The 26,209-nt window shown below is 38.8% G+C and overlaps 5 protein-coding genes and 1 long non-coding RNA gene across 7 annotated transcripts; 2 read left to right on the top strand and 4 right to left on the bottom strand.

Moving 5' to 3' along the window:
• On the bottom strand, positions 1-744 carry LOC117737208. Its single transcript, XR_004610024.1, has 3 exons — positions 676-744; positions 209-538; positions 1-87 (listed from the first exon to the last, which is right to left on the bottom strand). It is a non-coding gene; the product is annotated as an uncharacterized LOC117737208 (long non-coding RNA).
• Positions 745-3,102: 2,358 nt separating this feature from the next.
• LOC117737198 lies at positions 3,103-5,300 on the bottom strand. The gene is made up of 6 exons (XM_034542956.1): positions 5,238-5,300; positions 4,771-5,100; positions 4,299-4,649; positions 4,018-4,143; positions 3,841-3,899; positions 3,103-3,729 (listed from the first exon to the last, which is right to left on the bottom strand). The coding sequence occupies exons 1-6, from the start codon at positions 5,278-5,280 to the stop codon at positions 3,595-3,597; spliced, it is 1,044 nt and encodes a 347-aa protein (XP_034398847.1). The 5' UTR covers positions 5,281-5,300; the 3' UTR covers positions 3,103-3,594.
• Positions 5,301-10,230: 4,930 nt separating this feature from the next.
• LOC117737203 lies at positions 10,231-12,190 on the top strand. 2 transcript variants are annotated; one of them, XM_034542961.1, is made up of 4 exons: positions 10,231-10,320; positions 10,477-10,815; positions 10,900-11,235; positions 12,075-12,190. In XM_034542961.1, exons 1-4 carry the CDS (start codon positions 10,278-10,280, stop codon positions 12,080-12,082), a joined length of 726 nt encoding a protein of 241 aa, XP_034398852.1. In that variant the 5' UTR covers positions 10,231-10,277; the 3' UTR covers positions 12,083-12,190. The 2 variants fall into 2 exon arrangements, with proteins under 2 accessions (XP_034398852.1, XP_034398851.1); XM_034542960.1 differs by lacking the exon at positions 12,075-12,190 and adding an exon at positions 11,705-11,962.
• A 658-nt stretch (positions 12,191-12,848) lies between these two features.
• On the bottom strand, positions 12,849-15,444 carry LOC117737200. The gene is made up of 6 exons (XM_034542958.1): positions 15,379-15,444; positions 14,912-15,241; positions 14,440-14,790; positions 13,612-13,746; positions 13,446-13,489; positions 12,849-13,361 (listed from the first exon to the last, which is right to left on the bottom strand). The coding sequence occupies exons 1-6, from the start codon at positions 15,419-15,421 to the stop codon at positions 13,227-13,229; spliced, it is 1,038 nt and encodes a 345-aa protein (XP_034398849.1). The 5' UTR covers positions 15,422-15,444; the 3' UTR covers positions 12,849-13,226.
• Positions 15,445-20,341: 4,897 nt separating this feature from the next.
• Positions 20,342-22,492, top strand: LOC117737207. The gene is given in 6 exon segments (XM_034542966.1): positions 20,342-20,431; positions 20,589-20,885; positions 20,888-20,926; positions 21,011-21,228; positions 21,230-21,347; positions 22,188-22,492. Coding segments are annotated over 6 exon segments (723 nt in total). The 5' UTR covers positions 20,342-20,388; the 3' UTR covers positions 22,196-22,492.
• Positions 22,493-23,745: 1,253 nt separating this feature from the next.
• Positions 23,746-25,563, bottom strand: LOC117737227. The gene is made up of 4 exons (XM_034542996.1): positions 25,498-25,563; positions 25,031-25,360; positions 24,559-24,909; positions 23,746-23,864 (listed from the first exon to the last, which is right to left on the bottom strand). Exons 1-4 carry the CDS (start codon positions 25,538-25,540, stop codon positions 23,746-23,748), a joined length of 843 nt encoding a protein of 280 aa, XP_034398887.1. The 5' UTR covers positions 25,541-25,563.
• Between the last annotated feature and the right edge of the window lie 646 nt (positions 25,564-26,209).

Here is a 26,209-nt window from a genome sequence, read left to right as displayed (position 1 = left end):
AGAGGGCGGAACACTGCAGAGTCACTGAGTCTCCTGGACGGACCGGAGCAGATGGGAAGTCTTGAGTGATGAAAGTGATATCAGGTTCTGGAGAAAGATCATAATAATCATGCTTTAATGAACATAAACATTGTTAAACATGTTTATTTATATGAACATTGTTCTATAAATATGGACACACATACTATCTTTATATTTAGATATTTACCTCCAATACTCAGAAATGTTCCTTTTAAAAATGTTAAATTAAGTTGGTTTACTTTAATACAGGAGTAAAGTCCGGCATCGCTTAGCTTTGCTTCATGAATATGCAGCAGGAATGTTCCAGGTTCTTGTTTTGTTTTAATGCGAAGAGGCTCATCACTATCATCATAATCAAAATGAAATGTTCCTCCCAAGAATTCAGGTGAGTTTCCAGAAACAATTCTGATCCAAAACCAGGTTTCTCGGATGAGAGATGTGTCGCGAGCACAAGTCAGAGTCACGTTTTGTCCAACACCAACAGTCTTTGTTTCAAGGATCTGATCATCTGTGCATCCTGAAAATATCAGAGAAACACAGATCAGTGATTAATGACAGAAAAATAATCTGGTATGTCCTGCAAATTACTGTACACACATGACAATAATATAAATGAATATCCAAAGTAAATCTGACATTTCTACTTGTACTTACGCCCCACTCTGAGAATCAGCAGCAAATAAAAAATGATCTTCATTTTCTTGTCAATCCACTTGAGACTGCAGTTAAATCAGATCATATAAGAAGTTGATGAACCTAAATGTAATCTGTTCAAGTGGGAGGGAACAGTTTCAGAGCAATCTTTGATTTCTATCTTATTTACCAACCGTCACACATGAAACAACACAAACAGTGCACGTTTGTTTCATGGTGGGTTTCCACAACTGACAGAGTAAATATAACATATGATTTGATTTGATACTAATGTGAACCACTGTTATCCAGAAACAAACTGGTTTAAAAATATATATATATATATATATATATTTTTCATTCACTCTTCCATTATTTCTGAGGTTTCCAGAAACCCTAAACTAGATTGCAGGTACATTGATTTGTGATTTATGGGTTGAGATATTATCCCTGTCCAGAATACACTTGGGTGGGGTTAACGTTAGGCAACAATCAAGACTTTGTGAAGGTTAAGACCATTGCAATGGAAAATTTACAAGATTTAAGGGGGAATCCAGCAATGACGTATTACACTCCCAAAACATTGGGGAACTTGAAAGAGACGAATACGCTTCTTTAAAAAAAGAAGAGTGGTCAAAATTGAAGCAGCAGAGGCAAAGACATCCAGATTCTTTGTTCCAACATAAATAAATATCCCAAAACACTGGATCCTACATTTCCTTCAGTGCAACTCAAAAGCGTCTTTCATGAGAGCTTCACTGACTAGTATACTTCTCTTAAACTTAAAAGCTCCATTTATCAGTGCAGGATTTTAGTTTCTCTCCAAACCCACTGATGGATGTAAATGACACATTGCAGACAAGTCCAATATGAATGTATCTCCAAAGGGAACCACACTGAATCACTGCCACTTATTTTGTTAGTTTATGGTGGCCTTTGAATATAAATGCATAATTTATCTGTAATTATGTAGGTCTATGTTTCTGGGCCTCATATAGAAACAATCACAACATTGTCTGTAGCACTCAGTCAAACAGGAATATATTGATCAGTATGATTTGTGTGCATAAAAGATACTTTCAGTCATTTGCCAGTGATGCACAAAGACAGAAGTGACCTCTTAAACGTTGTGCCAGCTCGCCAATTCAGATGCTCCACATCATGAATGTTGACCCGCCCACTCCGGCTCCTCTACACTCACCTCCCTTCTTTTCAGGGGGCAGCACAGCGACACTCTCACAGTATCACATTCACCTGGAGGGGGTGTACAGTTTCTGACCCGCATATTTTTATCTGAAGGAGGGAGGCGGTGTGAACGTTTGACAAAACCACAAATGAAACAATATAATAAAAAAAGACAACCTATCTATCTGCACTTTAGAACCGAAACTTCCATAACATTTGTTAGACCAGCTCGTTGTGGTTTGTGGCCTTCATCGGGTTCAATGACGGGCGAGAACACGCTTTGTACATTCACACACTAACAGACACAAATAGACACACATTCACAGTCACCACTGACAAACACATGATGCCTGGAAACGTTGTCATTGTTGTGGCAGGGCCTCAAACAGAGGTGTCAATGCAAACCTGCATTTCTCACTCCTTGTTGTCTTCAGGAAGCTCCGCTTGACTGATCTTTTACCTTTTACTAACACACTTGTTTTTATGATAGTTACAAATATCACATCAACTTACAGGTAAAGGGTTCAGGAGGGTGACACAAATACACCCAGTCACGCGATGTCAAGACCGGTTTTCATCCCACTGCTCTGTTCATTTGTCGGTGCTGTCAGAGGGGGAGGTGCTAATCACTCACTGGTCTTTTTGTCAATGCAGAAGTTTTAACCTTGATCTTAAGTTAAGTTTGCCTACTGATCTGCAAACAGGTGGGCCAGCCTTGCTTAAGTCTCTGCCTTGAAGGTTGTTGTACACATGGCCCACCACAGCTTGGTTCTTCTCGCTATACGCAGAAGGCATTTACAAAGTGCTGCGAGACCAGAAAGAATGACGGGTTTATTCGATTGAGTAGTTGTCCCCTCACATTTTCTACATTGTATATGTTATAACATGGAAACTAATTGTGCCTGCAACACAAAATGCTCCGCATGTGTTTTTGTTAGCCATGCTTTGCTCTACAGTCATAGGAAGTCGTGGGGGACAGCTACACAGTGGTAACTGTAAGTGTCGTTCAAGAAAAGGCAGGCGCTACTGGGCGTTCTTGTCTTATCTGTGGTCCTCCATCTGTTTCTGGCTGGGACAATCACACACCAACCAAATAACCACAAACACATCTCACAAACTACATATATGGCACTAATCCAACTTTAATCAACATTAAATATGTATTATATATACTAAAGCTCAATATAACCTTTTCACAGCAACCCTCCGGGTTATGATATACCACCTGAACCTACAGCCAGAATCATAAAACACATCAACACATTACTTATACAATGATTGTCTTTATTTGCCAAATAGATTTAGACACATAGTTTTGTTGAGAGCTTTGATAGCGTGTAATGTAATTGCTTTTTCTTTTGCTCTGATTAGTTAACATATTTAACAGAAAACAATGCACCTTAGCATTGATACATATTTGGAGTGTAAAGCCTTAAAACTGAACATCAGAGAACCATTCTTCAACCCTCTGACTCTTTCAAGGTCAATCTTTCAAACAGCCTATTTGAAGTGATACAATTAAATAAAATAATGGTCAAAGATTTAACAATGCACAAAACTAAACAAGAATTAAAAGATATGAGGTGCTTTGTAGAATATCAACAAAAGCCATTAAAACATAATATCAAAATACATAAAACATTTTTCAAGGTTATCAAGATAAAAGACTAACCAATATCAGAAGTAAAGCAGCATATTTACAACAGTGTGCCAGACAGAATATGTATTAACTTTATGAGCAAATCCAGTAGATAGTTAATCTGTCACTAAAGTCCTGACATCAGAGTAGATGGTCTCTTTCTCCGCTGGTTTTACATTCTTTTTTTCTGCTCTGCCAGATTTCCTCTTGGTGAAGGTTGGTGCAGAATATGCCAAAAAGTCCTCATTTCTCTGAATAAATATGGAACAAATATTATAAAATAGCATAATATATTTTCTATATATAGAGAAAGAAATATGGCAATACATTTTCCAGTGTCATTTTTTCTTTATAAACCTTACCCGCTGACCTTGGGGGGCACCGCTGGCTGTTGCAGCATTTATTTGCAGAGCAACGGCAGCTGTTTTTATAAAATAAAAACAGATTTAGGATGAAAGAGGTAGGTTCATTTACACATATCAGTTGTGGTAATTCTGAAAAGGTAGCTTTTGCAAGATGCTGTAAGAAACTTAAATTACCGTTGCAACACGTTTTTATCTTGATGGTATAAATCAGGAAGCCAATAACAATCAGACTTATAGCCAGAGCTAATAATACCAGAATCAGAGCTGCGTTGGCCTTCTGCAAATCCCACATGTCAGATGCTGCAAGTATATGAAAATGAGCGAATAATTGAAGTCAACAACTATTTTGAGAAGATGATATGCCGCATGTGGTACAATGGCTTTGTGATACATGATCTTAATGGATTAAAAATTAATCTGTATTAATGATTTATATGGAAATGTTTTGCCATTACCTTCAATGTCCAGTTTTGTTCCATTTCCAAATAATATCTGTCCACATGTGGCCACAGCGCAGTAATGAGTGCCGACATCAGAGGAGGTGACGTCCTTAGAGAAGCTGTAGACGCATTTCTGTGGAGAGTGAGCTTCAGGACTCTTCTCACATCCAGCACTGTTGCTTCTTTGGGCATAAATTAAACTGGGATGAGATTCATCCGATCCGGCTCTGAACCAGAACACACTCGGTTCTCCTAGACAAGTTCTCCTCTCAGAGTGTGAGAGGGCGGAACACTGCAGAGTCACTGAGTCTCCTGGACGGACCGGAGCAGATGGGAAGTCTTGAGTGATGAAAGTGATATCAGGTTCTGGAGAAAGATCATAATAATCATGCTTTAATGAACATAAACATTGTTAAACATGTTTATTTATATGAACATTGTTCTATAAATATGGACACACATACTATCTTTATATTTAGATATTTACCTCCAATACTCAGAAATGTTCCTTTTAAAAATGTTAAATTAAGTTGGTTTACTTTTATACAGGAGTAAAGTCCGACATCGCTTAGCTTTGCTTCATGAATATGCAGCAGAAATGTTCCAGGTTCTTGTTTTGTTGTAATGTGAAGAGTCTTATCACTATCATCATAATTAAAATTATATGTTCCTCCCAAGGATTCAGGTGAGTTTCCAGAAACAATTCTGATCCAAAACCAGGTTTCTCGGATGAGAGATGTGTCGCGAGCACAAGTCAGAGTCACGTTTTGTCCAACACCAACAGTCTTTGTTTCAAGGATCTGATCATCTGTGCATCCTGAAAATATCAGAGAAACACAGATCAGTGATTAATGACAGAAAAATAATCTGGTATGTCCTGCAAATTACTGTACACACATGACAATAATATAAATGAATATCCAAAGTAAATCTGACATTTCTACTTGTACTTACGCCCCACTCTGAGAATCAGCAGCAAATAAAAAATGATCTTCATTTTCTTGTCAATCCACTTGAGACTGCAGTTAAATCAGATCATATAAGAAGTTGATGAACCTAAATGTAATCTGTTCAAGTGGGAGGGAACAGTTTCAGAGCAATCTGATTGGTCTCTCATTATTTACCAACCGTCACACATGAAACAACACAAACAGTGCACGTTTGTTTCATGGTGGGTTTCCACAACTGACAGAGTAAATATAACATATGATTTGATTTGATACTAATGTGAACCACTGTTATCCAGAAACAAACTGGTTTAAAAATATATATATATATATATATATATATATATATTTTTCATTCACTCTTCCATTATTTCTGAGGTTTCCAGAAACCCTAAACTAGATTGCAGGTACATTGATTTGTGATTTATGGGTTGAGATATTATCCCTGTCCAGAATACACTTGGGTGGGGTTAACGTTAGGCAACAATCAAGACTTTGTGAAGGTTAAGACCATTGCAATGGAAAATGTACAAGATTTAAGGGGGAATCCAGCAATGACGTATTACACTCCCAAAACATTGGGGAACTTGAAAGAGACGAATACGCTTCTTTAAAAAAAGAAGAGTGGTCAAAATTGAAGCAGCAGAGGCAAAGACATCCGGATTCTTTGTTCCAACAATAAATAAATATCCCAAAACACTGGATCCTACATTTCCTTCAGTGCAACTCAAAAGCGTCTTTCATGAGAGCTTCACTGACTAGTATACTTCTCTTAAACTTAAAAGCTCCATTTATCAGTGCAGGATTTTAGTTTCTCTCCAAACCCACTGATGGATGTAAATGACACATTGCAGACAAGTCCAATATGAATGTATCTCCAAAGGGAACCACATTGAATCACTGCCACTTATTTTGTTAGTTTATGGTGGCCTTTGAATATAAATGCATAATTTATCTGTAATTATGTAGGTCTATGTTTCTGGGCCTCATAGAAAATATCACAACATTGTCTGTAGCACTCAGTCAAACAGGAATATATTGATCAGTATGATTTGTGTGCATAAAAGATACTTTCAGTCATTTGCCAGTGATGCACAAAGACAGAAGTGACCTCTTAAACGTTGTGCCAGCTCGCCAATTCAGATGCTCCACATCATGAATGTTGACCCGCCCACTCCGGCTCCTCTACACTCACCTCCCTTCTTTTCAGGGGGCAGCACATCGACACTCTCACAGTATCACATTCACCTGGAGGGGGTGTACAGTTTCTGACCCGCATATTTTTATCTGAAGGAGGGAGGCGGTGTGAACGTTTGACAAAACCACAAATGAAACAATATAATAAAAAAAGACAACCTATCTATCTGCACTTTAGAACCGAAACTTCCATACCATTTGTTAGACCAACTCGTTGTGGTTTGTGGCCTTCATCGGGTTCAATGACGGGCGAGAACACGCTTTGTACATTCACACACTAACAGACACAAATAGACACACATTCACAGTCACCACTGACAAACACATGATGCCTGGAAACGTTGTCATTGTTGTGGCAGGGCCTCAAACAGGTGTCAATGCAAACCTGCATTTCTCACTCCTTGTTGTCTTCAGGAAGCTCCGCTTGACTGATCTTTTACCTTTTACTAACACACTTGTTTTTATGATAGTTACAAATATCACATCAACTTACAGGTAAAGGGTTCAGGAGGGTGACACAAATACACCCAGTCACGCGATGTCAAGACCGGTTTTCATCCCACTGCTCTGTTCATTTGTCGGTGCTGTCAGAGGGGGAGGTGCTAATCACTCACTGGTCTTTTTGTCAATGCAGAAGTTTTAACCTTGATCTTAAGTTAAGTTTGCCTACTGATCTGCAAACAGGTGGGCCAGCCTTGCTTAAGTCTCTGCCTTGAAGGTTGTTGTACACATGGCCCACCACAGCTTGGTTCTTCTCGCTATACGCAGAAGGCATTTACAAAGTGCTGCGAGACCAGAAAGAATGACGGGTTTATTCGATTGAGTAGTTGTCCCCTCACATTTTCTACATTGTATATGTTATAACATGGAAACTAATTGTGCCTGCAACACAAAATGCTCCGCATGTGTTTTTGTTAGCCATGCTTTGCTCTACAGTCATAGGAAGTCGTGGGGGACAGCTACACAGCAGTTCATTGGTGAAAACCACTGACACTCGCCTATTTGATCTCTCTCTCTTCTGAATGTGCACATGCATTTCAAAGCACACATTTAGACTTGTGAAACACACACGTGTAACTAGTAGCATCATGGATGGGTCTGTCCTTAATGTTATTGGTTTTACTACTAGTGTTTTCTTACTATAATAAATCAAAGTATGTCTAAAAAAAGAGGAAATGCTCACATTCTGAGGTCTCTGTTTCTATTGTAACAGGAGCAGAGAGTGCTTCCCATCATCCTGGACATGACGGGTCAACTGTGGACCGGTCAAATGCTCCGGTAAATATGTGGACGTGTGTGATAATCTGCACTCTTGAATATGTGTCATCTACACACACAGTTTTTGCAGGATGCTGAAGCAAAGGGAGTTAACTACGCAGCACTGGATTTCTCCACGAGGAAAGTGAAAGGAGGGAAGAGGAAGAAGAGCGAGTCGCCACAAGAGTATGAGTACTCTGCTGTGAGAGCGTATGACCACAACCAGCAGCACCCTTGTCCATAGAAAGGGCCCGGGCAGAGGCCCCAAAGTCTCCACAGAGTGCTTCTACCTTGGTGTGATCTTACAGAGCTTTATATTCCCAACTGGCATCCCATAGTGACACGAGGAACATGTGTATCAGAATCTGTATACATCTTCTAAAGAGGTTTAGAGTTGTCTAACACCGAGGTCGGCATGTCTGTTGACTTGTTTGCTTTTGTTGACATAAAACTGGATATTTATTTTATCTCCTCATTTTGAAACAACTGCATCTTCACTCATCACAAATAGTACCAAAAGGATCATGTCAGTTCACTATTTAAAATCCTCAAGCTGCCCTTGTCTGTTTGTTGTGGTCTTTCACATTTAGTGTTTGTTTATTGAGACTTTATAGCAAGGGATGGTGCGACAGATCATCTTCCCACCACTGCCATCTGTTGGTGAAAACAGCAGATACAACTTACTTAACTTGTTGTTCATTAGCTCAACTAAATATCAATACGTTTGTTTATTTAATCCATTTTTAAAATGAATCGAATCAATAAAAAAATCCCTTTAAGTTCACTCGTATCTATTGTTCATAACAGAGACTGGAAGCCAGCAGAGATATTTCAACACAGGACAAATTCAGATACTCCGCCTCCTCAGGAATGACCCGCCCACTCGGACATCTTGAGTGAAACACATCAGCAGGAAGAGTTCAGCATCCTCTAAGTTCACACCCACCATGTTTAGTTTCATAGTCACCGACACGCATGTGCACATACTTCACAACTGAACACAATCCAGTACAAATACATCTCAAACTCATTCAAAAGAATTGCAGAGGAGTCTGTAGACTCTGTCTTGTGTTTATCCCTACATGCATTGCTGAGTTTAGTATTGTTTATGTTGTGTTCGTTTTACCACGACTAATATTTTAACTCTGTAACCTGTAATGTGCATTGTCCTGATAAATAAACAATGAACATTCTTTTTAAATTCTTGAATACATCCTGCCCTGTATTTTCTCATGTGTGTGTTTGAGCATGTGTAAAAATAGGCATTAATGATCACCTTGGACAAACAAATGACGCGTGGAAAGTTGAGCGTGGTTGTGGTTTGGCTGCTGAAAGGTGTGATGCTAAACCCCATTTACTTCCTGTCATTCACACCAGTTTAGTCTTAGTAAGGGGGGTTATGAACAAAATGCAGTAGAAATAAAGTACAGTTTCATAGTGCAGAAGGCTAAAACCATAAAACAATACCTGGTGAGTGATTCAGTATTCAAATCATGCATTGCCAGTGATTGGTTTCAGTGCACCTGTCCAGGTTTTTATTTTCTTTGCTGGTTGTTGTTGAGGGACAGAGGAGTGCTACACACTTACTGATCCAACCCAGATCTGAGACGAAGATCTTACTCTACATCAGTTATTTATGCCACAAACACTCCCAAAAACAATGCATCTGTTTCAGAGACAAATATATATATATATATATATATTCACACACACAGATGCACATCAGAGTGAAACATGCAGCTCAAAGAACACATGAGACACGACTGATCTTTGGTTTATGTGTTCTCAGATGTACATGATGGGCCAGCAGGGCAGATGGAAACAGTATTCACACACTATCACTGTATATTGAAAATGGTCGACTCAAAGGTCACCTCTTTGCCTTTCATTTTCAGTATGATGCACAGTGAATGTAGCAGACCTGTACTTAAAATAAACCTACTTTTAAGGGGATTTAAAATCCAAACGCAAATCTGCACCTGGGTGCACGAGCGCTAAAGTTTAAAAAAGGCAGGCAAAATGTAAACGATCAGGTATTGTGGTTCAATAAAAATGTGCTTTCTGATGCGGCTTGTAGCGTTTCCCGTCTCACAAACCTCATCACGTATCCTGTTGATACCCAGAGGCTAGTCTGTTCCAAGTAAACCGCTTCAGTGGTCGGTCAAAGAAACCGTCTGTCAGTGCAGCTCTTGCATATGGCTTTGCTTGATGTTTTCAATATAAGTTGACTTTACTAATTGCTGTGAGACTAGAAAGACAGTGGTTGTCCCCACTAAATGTTTACTAATACAATATTTAGCAAACATTCCTGAACAAAAATGCAATTACATTAAAAAACACTGCACCAGACTGAAATCATGTCCTGTAGAATGGCCAACTGATCATATTGTGAAAGCCCAGTCAAATACAAATCCATCTGGATTTCATTGAAAAGGGTACATGATCATGGGTTTGGTAATTTTAGGGGCATGTGCATTGTCTGCTTTTTAGCCAATCACTATGACTTCTACTTGGTACACCTTGATCACCTCGTGACTCTCTTTCATTTGACTGCAAACCCATCCGCTGTGCAGGAGAAGGGTTTTCTAGCACAATGATTGGAAGACTGGCCGCTCTGATTCTTCTTGGTACAGTGTGTAAGTGCAACTTTAAACATGACGCTTGTTTATTTTTTTAACTGAGTTAAAGTTGTCACAAGACAAGTCAAGTAATCATCTTTCTTGAAGATATTCTACGAGGGTCACTGTTTGTCTTGTGTTGTAAACTCTTTTGTATTTGTCTCTTTTCTACAGATCTGATTCAAACTGCAGAGGTTCCTCAACAGGTCTCTTTGACTTTGGTTGAACTTGGTGGAAATGTTACGTTGTGGTGTCCAGTTTTCAGAGAAGGATACTTTTACTGGTACAAGCAGACTTTGGGACATATGATCCAAACAGTTGCTACAGTAACTTTCACTGGACAGAAACTTAGTCTGCAATTGAACAACACACGTTTCAAAGTCACAGGAGGGGAGACTCAGTATTCTCTTACCATCAGAAATATAACCAAAGAGGACGAAGCAACATATTTCTGTCTCATTGGAACAGCGTATGGACAAAGTTTTGTCAACGTCACCTTCTTGGCTGTTAAAGGTAAAACACACATTTTACTTGCAGAGTTTGTGCCACATTTTTATTTCATGTAGATCAATAATTTCTTCCGATGAATTCACACAGATCGTAAGCAGCAGAGATCTTTCTACGTGAAACAAAGTCCGCTCACTGAGTCGGTCCAGCCGGGCGACTCGGTGACTCTCCAGTGTTCACTTGTCTCCAGGAACAAAGAAGACAGAGTCCAGTGTCCAGGTGAACACAGTGTGCACTGGTTCAGATCTGGATCAGGAGAATCTCATCCAGGCTTCATTCACACTCACAGTGATGCTCAAGAAGAAAGAAGTTGTGACTTCAGTCTGTCCAAAACTATACACAACTCCTCTGATACTGGGACCTACTACTGTGCTGTGGCCACATGTGGAGAGATCCTGTTTGGTGAAGGAACCCAAGTGGACACAAGTACGTTTTACAGTCTTGATGTTGAATAGTGAATTCTTTAGTACTTTTCAAACACTAAAGCGAATAAGATTTAATGAGATACTGACGTATAAAATGCATTCAACATTTTCCAGTATTTGTGTTTGCTTCGCTAAATATATATGTAGCATCTTTAAGTCGGACAAAATCACAGCTCTTTGACATGTTACATCAAACATTTAATTTTTTTTGGGCTTTCTTGTATGCATTCATTTATTCAAGAGTTCTGATGAATGTAAGGAAATAAAAAGGATTACAACTCCTTACCTCAACAAATGGAAGAAGGCTAGTTTTGACTGAGATAATACATTCTGCTTGTTGAAAGAAACATGTATTTTCTAAATGTAAAACGGACAGATTTTGAGTTTCTCTTAATATTGCCAGAGGTAGTCATTGAAATAACAAACATATATGACGCGTTAAGTGTCTATTGACATTTCTTTAATTCCAGGATCAAAACTGGAACCAGTTGTCATCGGGCTTGGAGTCCTGTTGGCCTGCTGTGTGACTGCGATTGTCCTCCTTATTTTTCTCTCTGGCATTGTTTCACATAGTTCCCAGATTTATAAAAAAATAATGTTTTAGGTTGCCAATAAAAAATATGACGTTTTTAGTGTTTTCAATTCATAAGCGTCAACTTTCACCGAAGCGTTTGGCCATTGGTACTAAATAGTACATGATCAGATGCTGCACCATGCAGCCTGGTGATACCCCGTCAATTGGGATGCATGGTTGGGATTAACTGTTCTTCATATTACAGTCCTAATCTAATAACAATGTATTATTATTACCGTTATTTTTCTTATTCTTATAATTTGCAGGACGCTGACAGAGATGCAGTTAACTATGCAGCACTGAATTTCTCCAAAAGAAAAGTGCCAAGAGTGAAGAAAAGAGAGTCTCCAGCAGAGTGTGTGTACTCTGCTGTGCGAGCAGACTACCACACACAGCGCCACCTGTAGGCAGAGGCCTGCACGTGACCTGAACCCCACGTGTCTCCATAGGGTGGGACTGTGCTCAGCTTTGCATGTTCTGTGCATGTTCATCTTGTGACAGATGTCAGCGTGCTACGGAGTGACTGTTTGTACAGGCATTAGTGTGTGACTGAGAAAAGCTTAAATTGAAATAAACGTGTTGCACATCAGTGCCTAAGGAATAAAGAATATGTGAGTTTGCCATATCCATTGAAAAATTATAATACTTCCAATGTTTTTTTTCCAACAGAAAAGTCTCACAATTTCCATAGAAAAATATATGAAGTGGCTGCAAATCACTAAAAAGACCGACATTAAAGCTTTAGTGCCCCTACAGGCTAACCTGCTCTTCACACCCACCCCTCTGAGTTACTGTGAACTGAATTAGTTCACATTGAGGATGTGTGGTGACCATGTAGAAAAAGACCAAGCTTGTTTTAGTCACCAACATGGTTTGCTAAAATGTTCAAGAATGTTAAAAATGCCATAACATCGACAATAGAGAAGAATTACAAATGCATAAACTTTGAAAACCTTTATTATACTTAAACACAAACACAAATATAAATGCTTCCTAATTCGTGGTCTCTTTTGTAGCCAGAAATAGCTGCACGACAACGCCACAGATTTCACTTTTTACATTCTTGTTAATGTCATTATGACTGCAGTAGCATTTTATTAACCAGCACCACAACAGAAACGATGAAAACAATGAAACCCTACACATTACATTCAACCGACATCATAGTTATAACTAAATAACATTTTTGGTAGAACTCCAATTTTCGAAATGTTTAACCACGGTAAAGACGACAAAATAACCCAGAAGACAAAGACAGGAAGTTGGTGTGACAGTAAAGTATCAGTGTGACAGGCCTTCGACCATATATTCTTATTACCGTCAACTAAATGTACACGTAAGCATAAGACCAAAACGTTAAAGCAGGACCATCAGCTGCCACATTTCACCTGTTGACCTCAAACAGTCCCCTCAACATGCTAATCCAACCCAAAAGCCTTGACAGCGGCGTAGATCCTCTCTCTCTCCGCTGCTTTGGCGTCCCTCGTTCCACCACCGGCAGATTTCATCACATTGAAGACGACAGTAGAATACATCCACGCGTCTTCATTTCTCTGAAGAAATGATTGGCAAATTATGTGAGACGACACATCCAATCAAGATACGTTGCAAGTGTTTTTGGATGAGTTGGATCTTACCTTTAACTTCCTTTTTGCAACACTTTCTAGAAGCAAAACAGCAGCTACATTATGAAATAAAAAGAGATTAAATAGATAAAGAGGCACTTTGTGTTACAACACTTATGATACAATATGTGTGTGTGTGTGTGTGTGTGTGAGATATAGCGAAGGTCAATTCTATTACCTTCATTATTGCAATAATCACACTTGTTTTTCTTGATGGCGTAAATGAGGAAAGCTGCGACGTTCACACTTATAGCCAAGACAGCACACAGCAGGAGCAGAAATATATTGTCACTTAAGGACCCCAAGCCGGTTTCTGAAACATGAAAACAAAACTATGACTTTTAGTAAAACTAAAGAAAAATGTAATTCCTCCAAAGAGGATTTTACTTGCCACAAATATTTGCTCACAATCAACCTGTGTGGATGTTAATTTACTTCTGATCAAGACTAAACACACATTTCCTTTATTTAACTCATTTACCACATTGATTGCCAGTGGAGGACATTAATAACTAATGAACTGCAAAACAGTGTTAAAACCCACATAACTGTGTTTCCTGTCATTGTGTCATTAACATTGGAAGATAGCAAATACGACGAGATGTGTGTAAAATGATGCCCAAGACATTTCGAATATTTCCATTTGATGGTATAAGATAAGATAAGATCAAATAAGATAATCCTTTATTAGTCCTGCAGTGGGGAAATTCACCGGATTACAGAGACATAGTAAAATCAAAACAAGTAATGTAAATAATAAAACTGTAAAAAACTGGACTAAAAACAGAGTCTACAGTAACTGAATGAATATTATATACACATACAATAAATATAAATATAACTATTATGCACAGTATTTATATTGCACAGGTTGAAGTGGTGCAGCCATAAAAACTAATATACGGTATATCGTGCTGTCAAGAGTGAATGATATTTGTCAACCTTAAAAGCACTTATTGTGACAATAGAAAGAAGAAACATGGTAAAAATGAAAAATTAAAGTTACCCTTAATGTCCAGTTTTGTTCCATTTCCAAATAATATCTGTCCACATGTGGCCACAGCGCAGTAATGAGTGCCGACATCAGAGGAGGTGACGTCCTTAGAGAAGCTGTAGACGCATTTCTGTGGAGAGTGAGCTTCAGGACTCTTCTCACATCCAGCACTGTTGCTTCTTTGGGCATAAATTAAACTGGGATGAGATTCATCCGATCCGGCTCTGAACCAGAACACACTCGGTTCTCCTGGACACGTTCTCCTCTCAGAGTGTGAGAGGACGGAACACTGCAGAGTCACTGAGTGTCCTGGACGGACCGGAGCAGATGGGAAGTCTTGAGTGATGAAAGTGATATCAGGTTCTGGAGAAAGATCATAATAATCATGCTTTAATGAACATAAACATTGTTAAACATGTTTATTTATATGAACATTGTTCTATAAATATGGACACACATACTATCTTTATATTTAGATATTTACCTCCAATACTCAGAAATGTTCCTTTTAAAAATGTTAAATTAAGTTGGTTTACTTTAATACAGGAGTAAAGTCCGGCATCGCTTAGCTTTGCTTCATGAATATGCAGCAGGAATGTTCCAGGTTCTTGTTTTGTTTTAATGCGAAGAGGCTCATCACTATCATCATAATCAAAATGAAATGTTCCTCCCAAGAATTCAGGTAAGTTTCCAGAAACAATTCTGATCCAAAACCAGGTTTCTCGGATGAGAGATGTGTCGCGAGCACAAGTCAGAGTCACGTTTTGTCCAACACCAACAGTCTTTGTTTCAAGGATCTGATCATCTGTGCATCCTGAAAATATCAGAGAAACACAGATCAGTGATTAATGACAGAAAAATAATCTGGTATGTCCTGCAAATTACTGTACACACATGACAATAATATAAATGAATATCCAAAGTAAATCTGACATTTCTACTTGTACTTACGCCCCACTCTGAGAATCAGCAGCAAATAATAAATGATCTTCATTTTCTTGTCAATCCACTTGAGACTGCAGTTAAATCAGATCATATAAGAAGTTGATGAACCTAAATGTAATCTGTTCAAGTGGGAGGGAACAGTTTCAGAGCAATCTGATTGGTCTCTCATTATTTACCAACCGTCACACATGAAACAACACAAACAGTGCACGTTTGTTTCATGGTGGGTTTCCACAACTGACAGAGTAAATATAACATATGATTTGATTTGATACTAATGTGAACCACTGTTATCCAGAAACAAACTGGTTTAAAAATATATATATATATATATTTTTCATTCACTCTTCCATTATTTCTGAGGTTTCCAGAAACCCTAAACTAGATTGCAGGTACATTGATTTGTGATTTATGGGTTGAGATATTATCCCTGTCCAGAATACACTTGGGTGGGGTTAACGTTAGGCAACAATCAAGACTTTGTGAAGGTTAAGACCATTGCAATGGAAAATTTACAAGATTTAAGGGGGAATCCAGCAATGACGTATTACACTCCCAAAACATTGGGGAACTTGAAAGAGACGAATACGCTTCTTTAAAAAAAGAAGAGTGGTCAAAATTGAAGCAGCAGAGGCAAAGACATCCGGATTCTTTGTTCCAACAATAAAAAATATCCCAAAACACTGGATCCTACATTTCCTTCAGTGCAACTCAAAAGCGTCTTTCATGAGAGCTTCACTGACTAGTATACTTCTCTTAAACTTAAAAGCTCCATTTATCAGTGCAGGATTTCACTGATGGATGTAAATGACACATTGCAGACAAGTCCAATATGAATGTATCTCCAAAGGGAACCACACTGAATCACTGCCACTTATTTTGTTAGTTTATGGTGGCCTTTGAATATAAATGCATAATTTATCTGTAATTATGTAGGTCTATGTTTCTGGGCCTCATAGAAAATATCACAACATTGTCTGTAGCACTCAGTCAAACAGGAATATATTGATCAGTATGATTTGTGTGCATAAAAGATACTTTCAGTCATTTGCCAGTGATGCACAAAGACAGAAGTGACCTCTTAAACATTGTGCCAGCTCGCCAATTCAGATGCTCCACATCATGAATGTTGACCCGCCCACTCCGGCTCCTCTACACTCACCTCCCTTCTTTTCAGGGGGCAGCACAGCGACACTCTCACAGTATCACATTCACCTGGAGGGGGTGTACAGTTTCTGACCCGCATATTTTTATCTGAAGGAGGGAGGCGGTGTGAACGTTTGACAAAACCACAAATGAAACAATATAATAAAAAAAGACAACCTATCTATCTGCACTTTAGAACCGAAACTTCCATACCATTTGTTAGACCAACTCGTTGTGGTTTGTGGCCTTCATCGGGTTCAATGACGGGCGAGAACACGCTTTGTACATTCACACACTAACAGACACAAATAGACACACATTCACAGTCACCACTGACAAACACATGATGCCTGGAAACGTTGTCATTGTTGTGGCAGGGCCTCAAACAGAGGTGTCAATGCAAACCTGCATTTCTCACTCCTTGTTGTCTTCAGGAAGCTCCGCTTGACTGATCTTTTACCTTTTACTAACACACTTGTTTTTATGATAGTTACAAATATCACATCAACTTACAGGTAAAGGGTTCAGGAGGGTGACACAAATACACCCAGTCACGCGATGTCAAGACCGGTTTTCATCCCACTGCTCTGTTCATTTGTCGGTGCTGTCAGAGGGGGAGGTGCTAATCACTCACTGGTCTTTTTGTCAATGCAGAAGTTTTAACCTTGATCTTAAGTTAAGTTTGCCTACTGATCTGCAAACAGGTGGGCCAGCCTTGCTTAAGTCTCTGCCTTGAAGGTTGTTGTACACATGGCCCACCACAGCTTGGTTCTTCTCGCTATACGCAGAAGGCATTTACAAAGTGCTGCGAGACCAGAAAGAATGACGGGTTTATTCGATTGAGTAGTTGTCCCCTCACATTTTCTACATTGTATATGTTATAACATGGAAACTAATTGTGCCTGCAACACAAAATGCTCCGCATGTGTTTTTGTTAGCCATGCTTTGCTCTACAGTCATAGGAAGTCGTGGGGGACAGCTACACAGCAGTTCATTGGTGAAAACCACTGACACTCGCCTATTTGATCTCTCTCTCTTCTGAATGTGCACATGCATTTCAAAGCACACATTTAGACTTGTGAAACACACACGTGTAACTAGTAGCATCATGGATGGGTCTGTCCTTAATGTTATTGGTTTTACTACTAGTGTTTTCTTACTATAATAAATCAAAGTATGTCTAAAAAAAGAGGAAATGCTCACATTCTGAGGTCTCTGTTTCTATTGTAACAGGAGCAGAGAGTGCTTCCCATCATCCTGGACATGACGGGTCAACTGTGGACCCGTCAAATGCTCCGGTAAATATGTGGACGTGTGTGATAATCTGCACTCTTGAATATGTGTCATCTACACACACAGTTTTTGCAGGATGCTGAAGCAAAGGGAGTTAACTACGCAGCACTGGATTTCTCCACGAGGAAAGTGAAAGGAGGGAAGAGGAAGAAGAGCGAGTCGCCACAAGAGTATGAGTACTCTGCTGTGAGAGCGTATGACCACAACCAGCAGCACCCTTGTCCATAGAAAGGGCCCGGGCAGAGGCCCCAAAGTCTCCACAGAGTGCTTCTACCTTGGTGTGATCTTACAGAGCTTTATATTCCCAACTGGCATCCCATAGTGACACGAGGAACATGTGTATCAGAATCTGTATACATCTTCTAAAGAGGTTTAGAGTTGTCTAACACCGAGGTCGGCATGTCTGTTGACTTGTTTGCTTTTGTTGACATAAAACTGGATATTTATTTTATCTCCTCATTTTGAAACAACTGCATCTTCACTCATCACAAATAGTACCAAAAGGATCATGTCAGTTCACTATTTAAAATCCTCAAGCTGCCCTTGTCTGTTTGTTGTGGTCTTTCACATTTAGTTTTGTTTATTGAGACTTTATAGCAAGGGATGGTGCGACAGATCATCTTCCCACCACTGCCATCTGTTGGTGAAAACAGCAGATACAACTTACTTAACTTGTTGTTCATTAGCTCAACTAAATATCAATACGTTTGTTTATTTAATCCATTTTTAAAATGAATCGAATCAATAAAAAAAATCCCTTTAAGTTCACTCGTATCTATTGTTCATAACAGAGACTGGAAGCCAGCAGAGATATTTCAACACAGGACAAATTCAGATACTCCGCCTCCTCAGGAATGACCCGCCCACTCGGACATCTTGAGTGAAACACATCAGCAGGAAGAGTTCAGCATCCTCTAAGTTCACACCCACCATGTTTAGTTTCATAGTCACCCAACACGCATGTGCACATACTTCACAACTGAACACAATCCAGTACAAATACATCTCAAACTCATTCAAAAGAATTGCAGAGGAGTCTGTAGACTCTGTCTTGTGTTTATCCCTACATGCATTGCTGAGTTTAGTATTGTTTATGTTGTGTTCGTTTTACCACGACTAATATTTTAACTCTGTAACCTGTAATGTGCATTGTCCCTGATAAATAAACAATGAACATTCTTTTTAAATTCTTGAATACATCCTGCCCTGTATTTTCTCATGTGTGTGTTTGAGCATGTGTAAAAATAGGCATTAATGATCACCTTGGACAAACAAATGACGCGTGGAAAGTTGAGCGTGGTTGTGGTTTGGCTGCTGAAAGGTGTGATGCTAAACCCCATTTACTTCCTGTCATTCACACCAGTTTAGTCTTAGTAAGGGGGGTTATGAACAAAATGCAGTAGAAATAAAGTACAGTTTCATAGTGCAGAAGGCTAAAACCATAAAACAATACCTGGTGAGTGATTCAGTATTCAAATCATGCATTGCCAGTGATTGGTTTCAGTGCACCTGTCCAGGTTTTTTTTTCTTTGCTGGTTGTTGTTGAGGGACAGAGGAGTGCTACACACTTACTGATCCAACCCAGATCTGAGACGAAGATCTTACTCTACATCAGTTATTTATGCCACAAACACTCCCAAAAACAATGCATCTGTTTCAGAGACAAATATATATATATATATATATTCACACACACAGATGCACATCAGAGTGAAACATGCAGCTCAAAGAACACATGAGACACGACTGATCTTTGGTAAATGTGTTCTCAGATGTACATGATGGGCCAGCAGGGCAGATGGAAACAGTATTCACACACTATCACTGTATATTGAAAATGGTCGACTCAAAGGTCACCTCTTTGCCTTTCATTTTCAGTATGATGCACAGTGAATGTAGCAGACCTGTACTTAAAATAAACCTACTTTTAAGGGGATTTAAAAATCCAAACGCAAATCTGCACCTGGGTGCACGAGCGCTAAAGTTTAAAAAAGGCAGGCAAAATGTAAACGATCAGGTATTGTGGTTCAATAAAAATGTGCTTTCTGATGCGGCTTGTAGCGTTTCCCGTCTCACAAACCTCATCACGTATCCTGTTGATACCCAGAGGCTAGTCTGTTCCAAGTAAACCGCTTCAGTGGTCGGTCAAAGAAACCGTCTGTCAGTGCAGCTCTTGCATATGGCTTTGCTTGATGTTTTCAATATAAGTTGACTTTACTAATTGCTGTGAGACTAGAAAGACAGTGGTTGTCCCCACTAAATGTTTACTAATACAATATTTAGCAAACATTCCTGAACAAAAATGCAATTACATTAAAAAACACTGCACCAGACTGAAATCATGTCCTGTAGAATGGCCAACTGATCATATTGTGAAAGCCCAGTCAAATACAAATCCATCTGGATTTCATTGAAAAGGGTACATGATCATGGGTTTGGTAATTTTAGGGGCATGTGCATTGTCTGCTTTTTAGCCAATCACTATGACTTCTACTTGGTACACCTTGATCACCTCGTGACTCTCTTTCATTTGACTGCAAACCCATCCGCTGTGCAGGAGAAGGGTTTTCTAGCACAATGATTGGAAGACTGGCCGCTCTGATTCTTCTTGGTACAGTGTGTAAGTGCAACTTTAAACATGACGCTTGTTTATTTTTTTAACTGAGTTAAAGTTGTCACAAGACAAGTCAAAGTAATCATCTTTCTTGAAGATATTCTACGAGGGTCACTGTTTGTCTTGTGTTGTAAACTCTTTTGTATTTGTCTCTTTTCTACAGATCTGATTCAAACTGCAGAGGTTCCTCAACAGGTCTCTTTGACTTTGGTTGAACTTGGTGGAAATGTTACGTTGTGGTGTCCAGTTTTCAGAGAAGGATACTTTTACTGGTACAAGCAGACTTTGGGACATATGATCCAAACAGTTGCTACAGTAACTTTCACTGGACAGAAACTTAGTCTGCAATTGAACAACACACGTTTCAAAGTCACAGGAGGGGAGACTCAGTATTCTCTTACCATCAGAAATATAACCAAAGAGGACGAAGCAACATATTTCTGTCTCATTGGAACAGCGTATGACAAAGTTTTGTCAACGTCACCTTCTTGGCTGTTAAAGGTAAAACACACATTTTACTTGCAGAGTTTGTGCCACATTTTTATTTCATGTAGATCAATAATTTCTTCCGATGAATTCACACAGATCGTAAGCAGCAGAGATCTTTCTACGTGAAACAAAGTCCGCTCACTGAGTCGGTCCAGCCGGGCGACTCGGTGACTCTCCAGTGTTCACTTGTCTCCAGGAACAAAGAAGACAGAGTCCAGTGTCCAGGTGAACACAGTGTGCACTGGTTCAGATCTGGATCAGGAGAATCTCATCCAGGCTTCATTCACACTCACAGTGATGCTCAAGAAGAAAAGAAGTTGTGACTTCAGTCTGTCCAAAACTATACACAACTCCTCTGATACTGGGACCTACTACTGTGCTGTGGCCACATGTGGAGAGATCCTGTTTGGTGAAGGAACCCAAGTGGACACAAGTACGTTTTACAGTCTTGAATGTTGAATAGTGAATTCTTTAGTACTTTTCAAACACTAAAGCGAATAAGATTTAATGAGATACTGACGTATAAAATGCATTCAACATTTTCCAGTATTTGTGTTTGCTTCGCTAAATATATATGTAGCATCTTTAAGTCGGACAAAATCACAGCTCTTTGACATGTTACATCAAACATTTAATTTTTTTGGGCTTTCTTGTATGCATTCATTTATTCAAGAGTTCTGATGAATGTAAGGAATAAAAAGGATTACAACTCCTTACCTCAACAAATGGAAGAAGGCTAGTTTTGACTGAGATAATACATTCTGCTTGTTGAAAGAAACATGTATTTTCTAAATGTAAAACGGACAGATTTTGAGTTTCTCTTAATATTGCCAGAGGTAGTCATTGAAATAACAAACATATATGACGCGTTAAGTGTCTATTGACATTTCTTTAATTCCAGGATCAAACTGGAACCAGTTGTCATCGGGCTTGGAGTCCTGTTGGCCTGCTGTGTGACTGGCGATTGTCCTCCTTATTTTTCTCTCTGGCATTGTTTCACATAGTTCCCAGATTTATAAAAAAAATAATGTTTTAGGTTGCCAATAAAAAATATGGACGTTTTTAGTGTTTTCAATTCATAAGCGTCAACTTTCACCGAAGCGTTTGGCCATTGGTACTAAATAGTACATGATCAGATGCTGCACCATGCAGCCTGGTGATACCCCGTCAATTGGGATGCATGGTTGGGATTAACTGTTCTTCATATTACAGTCCTAATCTAATAACAATGTATTATTATTACCGTTATTTTTCTTATTCTTATAATTTGCAGGACGCTGACAGAGATGCAGTTAACTATGCAGCACTGAATTTCTCCAAAAGAAAAGTGCCAAGAGTGAAGAAAAGAGAGTCTCCAGCAGAGTGTGTGTACTCTGCTGTGCGAGCAGACTACCACACACAGCGCCACCTGTAGGCAGAGGCCTGCACGTGACCTGAACCCCACGTGTCTCCATAGGGTGGGACTGTGCTCAGCTTTGCATGTTCTGTGCATGTTCATCTTGTGACAGATGTCAGCGTGCTACGGAGTGACTGTTTGTACAGGCATTAGTGTGTGACTGAGAAAAGCTTAAATTGAAATAAACGTGTTGCACATCAGTGCCTAAGGAATAAAGAATATGTGAGTTTGCCATATCCATTGAAAAATTATAATACTTCCAATGTTTTTTTTTCCAACAGAAAAGTCTCACAATTTCCATAGAAAAAATATATGAAGTGGCTGCAAATCACTAAAAAAGACCGACATTAAAGCTTTAGTGCCCCCTACAGGCTAACCTGCTCTTCACACCCACCCCTCTGAGTTACTGTGAACTGAATTAGTTCACATTGAGGATGTGTGGTGACCATGTAGAAAAAGACCAAGCTTGTTTTAGTCACCAACATGGTTTGCTAAAATGTTCAAGAATGTTAAAAATGCCATAACATCGACAATAGAGAAGAATTACAAATGCATAAACTTTGAAAACCTTTATTATACTTAAACACAAACAAAATATAAATGCTTCCTAATTCGTGGTCTCTTTTTGTAGCCAGAAATAGCTGCACGACAACGCCACAGATTTCACTTTTTACATTCTTGTTAATGTCATTATGACTGCAGTAGCATTTTATTAACCAGCACCACAACAGAAACGATGAAAACAATGAAACCCTACACATTACATTCAACCGACATCATAGTTATAACTAAATAACATTTTTGGTAGAACTCCAATTTTCGAAATGTTTAACCACGGTAAAGACGACAAAATAACCCAGAAGACAAAGACAGGAAGTTGGTGTGACAGTAAAGTATCAGTGTGACAAGGCCTTCGACCATATATTCTTATTACCGTCAACTAAATGTACACGTAAGCATAAGACCAAAAACGTTAAAGCAGGACCATCAGCTGCCACATTTCACCTGTTGACCTCAAAACAGTCCCCTCAACATGCTAATCCAACCCAAAAGCCTTGACAGCGGCGTAGATCCTCTCTCTCTCCGCTGCTTTGGCGTCCCTCGTTCCACCACCGGCAGATTTCATCACATTGAAGACGACAGTAGAATACATCCACGCGTCTTCATTTCTCTGAAGAAATGATTGGCAAATTATGTGAGACGACACATCCAATCAAGATACGTTGCAAGTGTTTTTGGATGAGTTGGATCTTACCTTTAACTTCCTTTTTGCAACACTTCTAGAAGCAAAACAGCAGCTACATTATGAAATAAAAAGAGATTAAATAGATAAAGAGGCACTTTGTGTTACAACACTTATGATACAATATGTGTGTGTGTGTGTGTGTGTGAGATATAGCGAAGGTCAATTCTATTACCTTCATTATTGCAATAATCACACTTGTTTTTCTTGATGGCGTAAATGAGGAAAGCTGCGACGTTCACACTTATAGCCAAGACAGCACACAGCAGGAGCAGAAAATATATTGTCACTTAAGGACCCCAAGCCGGTTTCTGAAACATGAAAACAAAACTATGACTTTTAGTAAAACTAAAGAAAAATGTAATTCCTCCAAAGAGGATTTTACTTGCCACAAATATTTGCTCACAATCAACCTGTGTGGATGTTAATTTACTTCTGATCAAGACTAAACACACATTTCCTTTATTTAACTCATTTACCACATTGATTGCCAGTGGAGGACATTAATAACTAATGAACTGCAAAACAGTGTTAAAACCCACATAACTGTGTTTCCTGTCATTGTGTCATTAACATTGGAAGATAGCAAATACGACGAGATGTGTGTAAAATGATGCCCAAGACATTTCGAATATTTCCATTTGATGGTATAAGATAAGATAAGATCAAATAAGATAATCCTTTATTAGTCCTGCAGTGGGGAAATTCACCGGATTACAGAGACATAGTAAAATCAAAACAAGTAATGTAAATAATAAAACTGTAAAAAACTGGACTAAAAAACAGAGTCTACAGTAACTGAATGAATATTATATACACATACAATAAATATAAATATAACTATTATGCACAGTATTTATATTGCACAGGTTGAAGTGGTGCAGCCATAAAAACTAATATACGGTATATCGTGCTGTCAAGAGTGAATGATATTTGTCAACCTTAAAAGCACTTATTGTGACAATAGAAAGAAGAAACATGGTAAAAATGAAAAATTAAAGTTACCCTTAATGTCCAGTTTTGTTCCATTTCCAAATAATATCTGTCCACATGTGGCCACAGCGCAGTAATGAGTGCCGACATCAGAGGAGGTGACGTCCTTAGAGAAGCTGTAGACGCATTTCTGTGGAGAGTGAGCTTCAGGACTCTTCTCACATCCAGCACTGTTGCTTCTTTGGGCATAAATTAAACTGGGATGAGATTCATCCGATCCGGCTCTGAACCAGAACACACTCGGTTCTCCTGGACACGTTCTCCTCTCAGAGTGTGAGAGGACGGAACACTGCAGAGTCACTGAGTGTCCTGGACGGACCGGAGCAGATGGGAAGTCTTGAGTGATGAAAGTGATATCAGGTTCTGGAGAAAGATCATAATAATCATGCTTTAATGAACATAAACATTGTTAAACATGTTTATTTATATGAACATTGTTCTATAAATATGGACACACATACTATCTTTATATTTAGATATTTACCTCCAATACTCAGAAATGTTCCTTTTAAAAATGTTAAATTAAGTTGGTTTACTTTAATACAGGAGTAAAGTCCGGCATCGCTTAGCTTTGCTTCATGAATATGCAGCAGGAATGTTCCAGGTTCTTGTTTTGTTTTAATGCGAAGAGGCTCATCACTATCATCATAATCAAAATGAAATGTTCCTCCCAAGAATTCAGGTAAGTTTCCAGAAACAATTCTGATCCAAAACCAGGTTTCTCGGATGAGAGATGTGTCGCGAGCACAAGTCAGAGTCACGTTTTGTCCAACACCAACAGTCTTTGTTTCAAGGATCTGATCATCTGTGCATCCTGAAAATATCAGAGAAACACAGATCAGTGATTAATGACAGAAAAATAATCTGGTATGTCCTGCAAATTACTGTACACACATGACAATAATATAAATGAATATCCAAAGTAAATCTGACATTTCTACTTGTACTTACGCCCCACTCTGAGAATCAGCAGCAAATAATAAATGATCTTCATTTTCTTGTCAATCCACTTGAGACTGCAGTTAAATCAGATCATATAAGAAGTTGATGAACCTAAATGTAATCTGTTCAAGTGGGAGGGAACAGTTTTCAGAGCAATCTGATTGGTCTCTCATTATTTACCAACCGTCACACATGAAACAACACAAACAGTGCACGTTTGTTTCATGGTGGGTTTCCACAACTGACAGAGTAAATATAACATATGATTTGATTTGATACTAATGTGAACCACTGTTATCCAGAAACAAACTGGTTTAAAAATATATATATATATATATTTTTCATTCACTCTTCCATTATTTCTGAGGTTTCCAGAAACCCTAAACTAGATTGCAGGTACATTGATTTGTGATTTATGGGTTGAGATATTATCCCTGTCCAGAATACACTTGGGTGGGGTTAACGTTAGGCAACAATCAAGACTTTGTGAAGGTTTAAGACCATTGCAATGGAAAATTTACAAGATTTAAGGGGGAATCCAGCAATGACGTATTACACTCCCAAAACATTGGGGAACTTGAAAGAGACGAATACGCTTCTTTAAAAAAAGAAGAGTGGTCAAATTGAAGCAGCAGAGGCAAAGACATCCGGATTCTTTGTTCCAACAATAAATAAATATCCCAAACACTGGATCCTACATTTCCTTCAGTGCAACTCAAAA

Source organism: Cyclopterus lumpus, chromosome 10, assembly GCF_009769545.1.
Source record: "Cyclopterus lumpus isolate fCycLum1 chromosome 10, fCycLum1.pri, whole genome shotgun sequence".
Taxonomy (NCBI): Eukaryota; Metazoa; Chordata; class Actinopteri; order Perciformes; family Cyclopteridae; genus Cyclopterus; species Cyclopterus lumpus.
The sequence above is the reverse complement of the archived record's forward strand: the minus strand, read 5'-3'. Positions and strand labels throughout refer to the sequence as shown.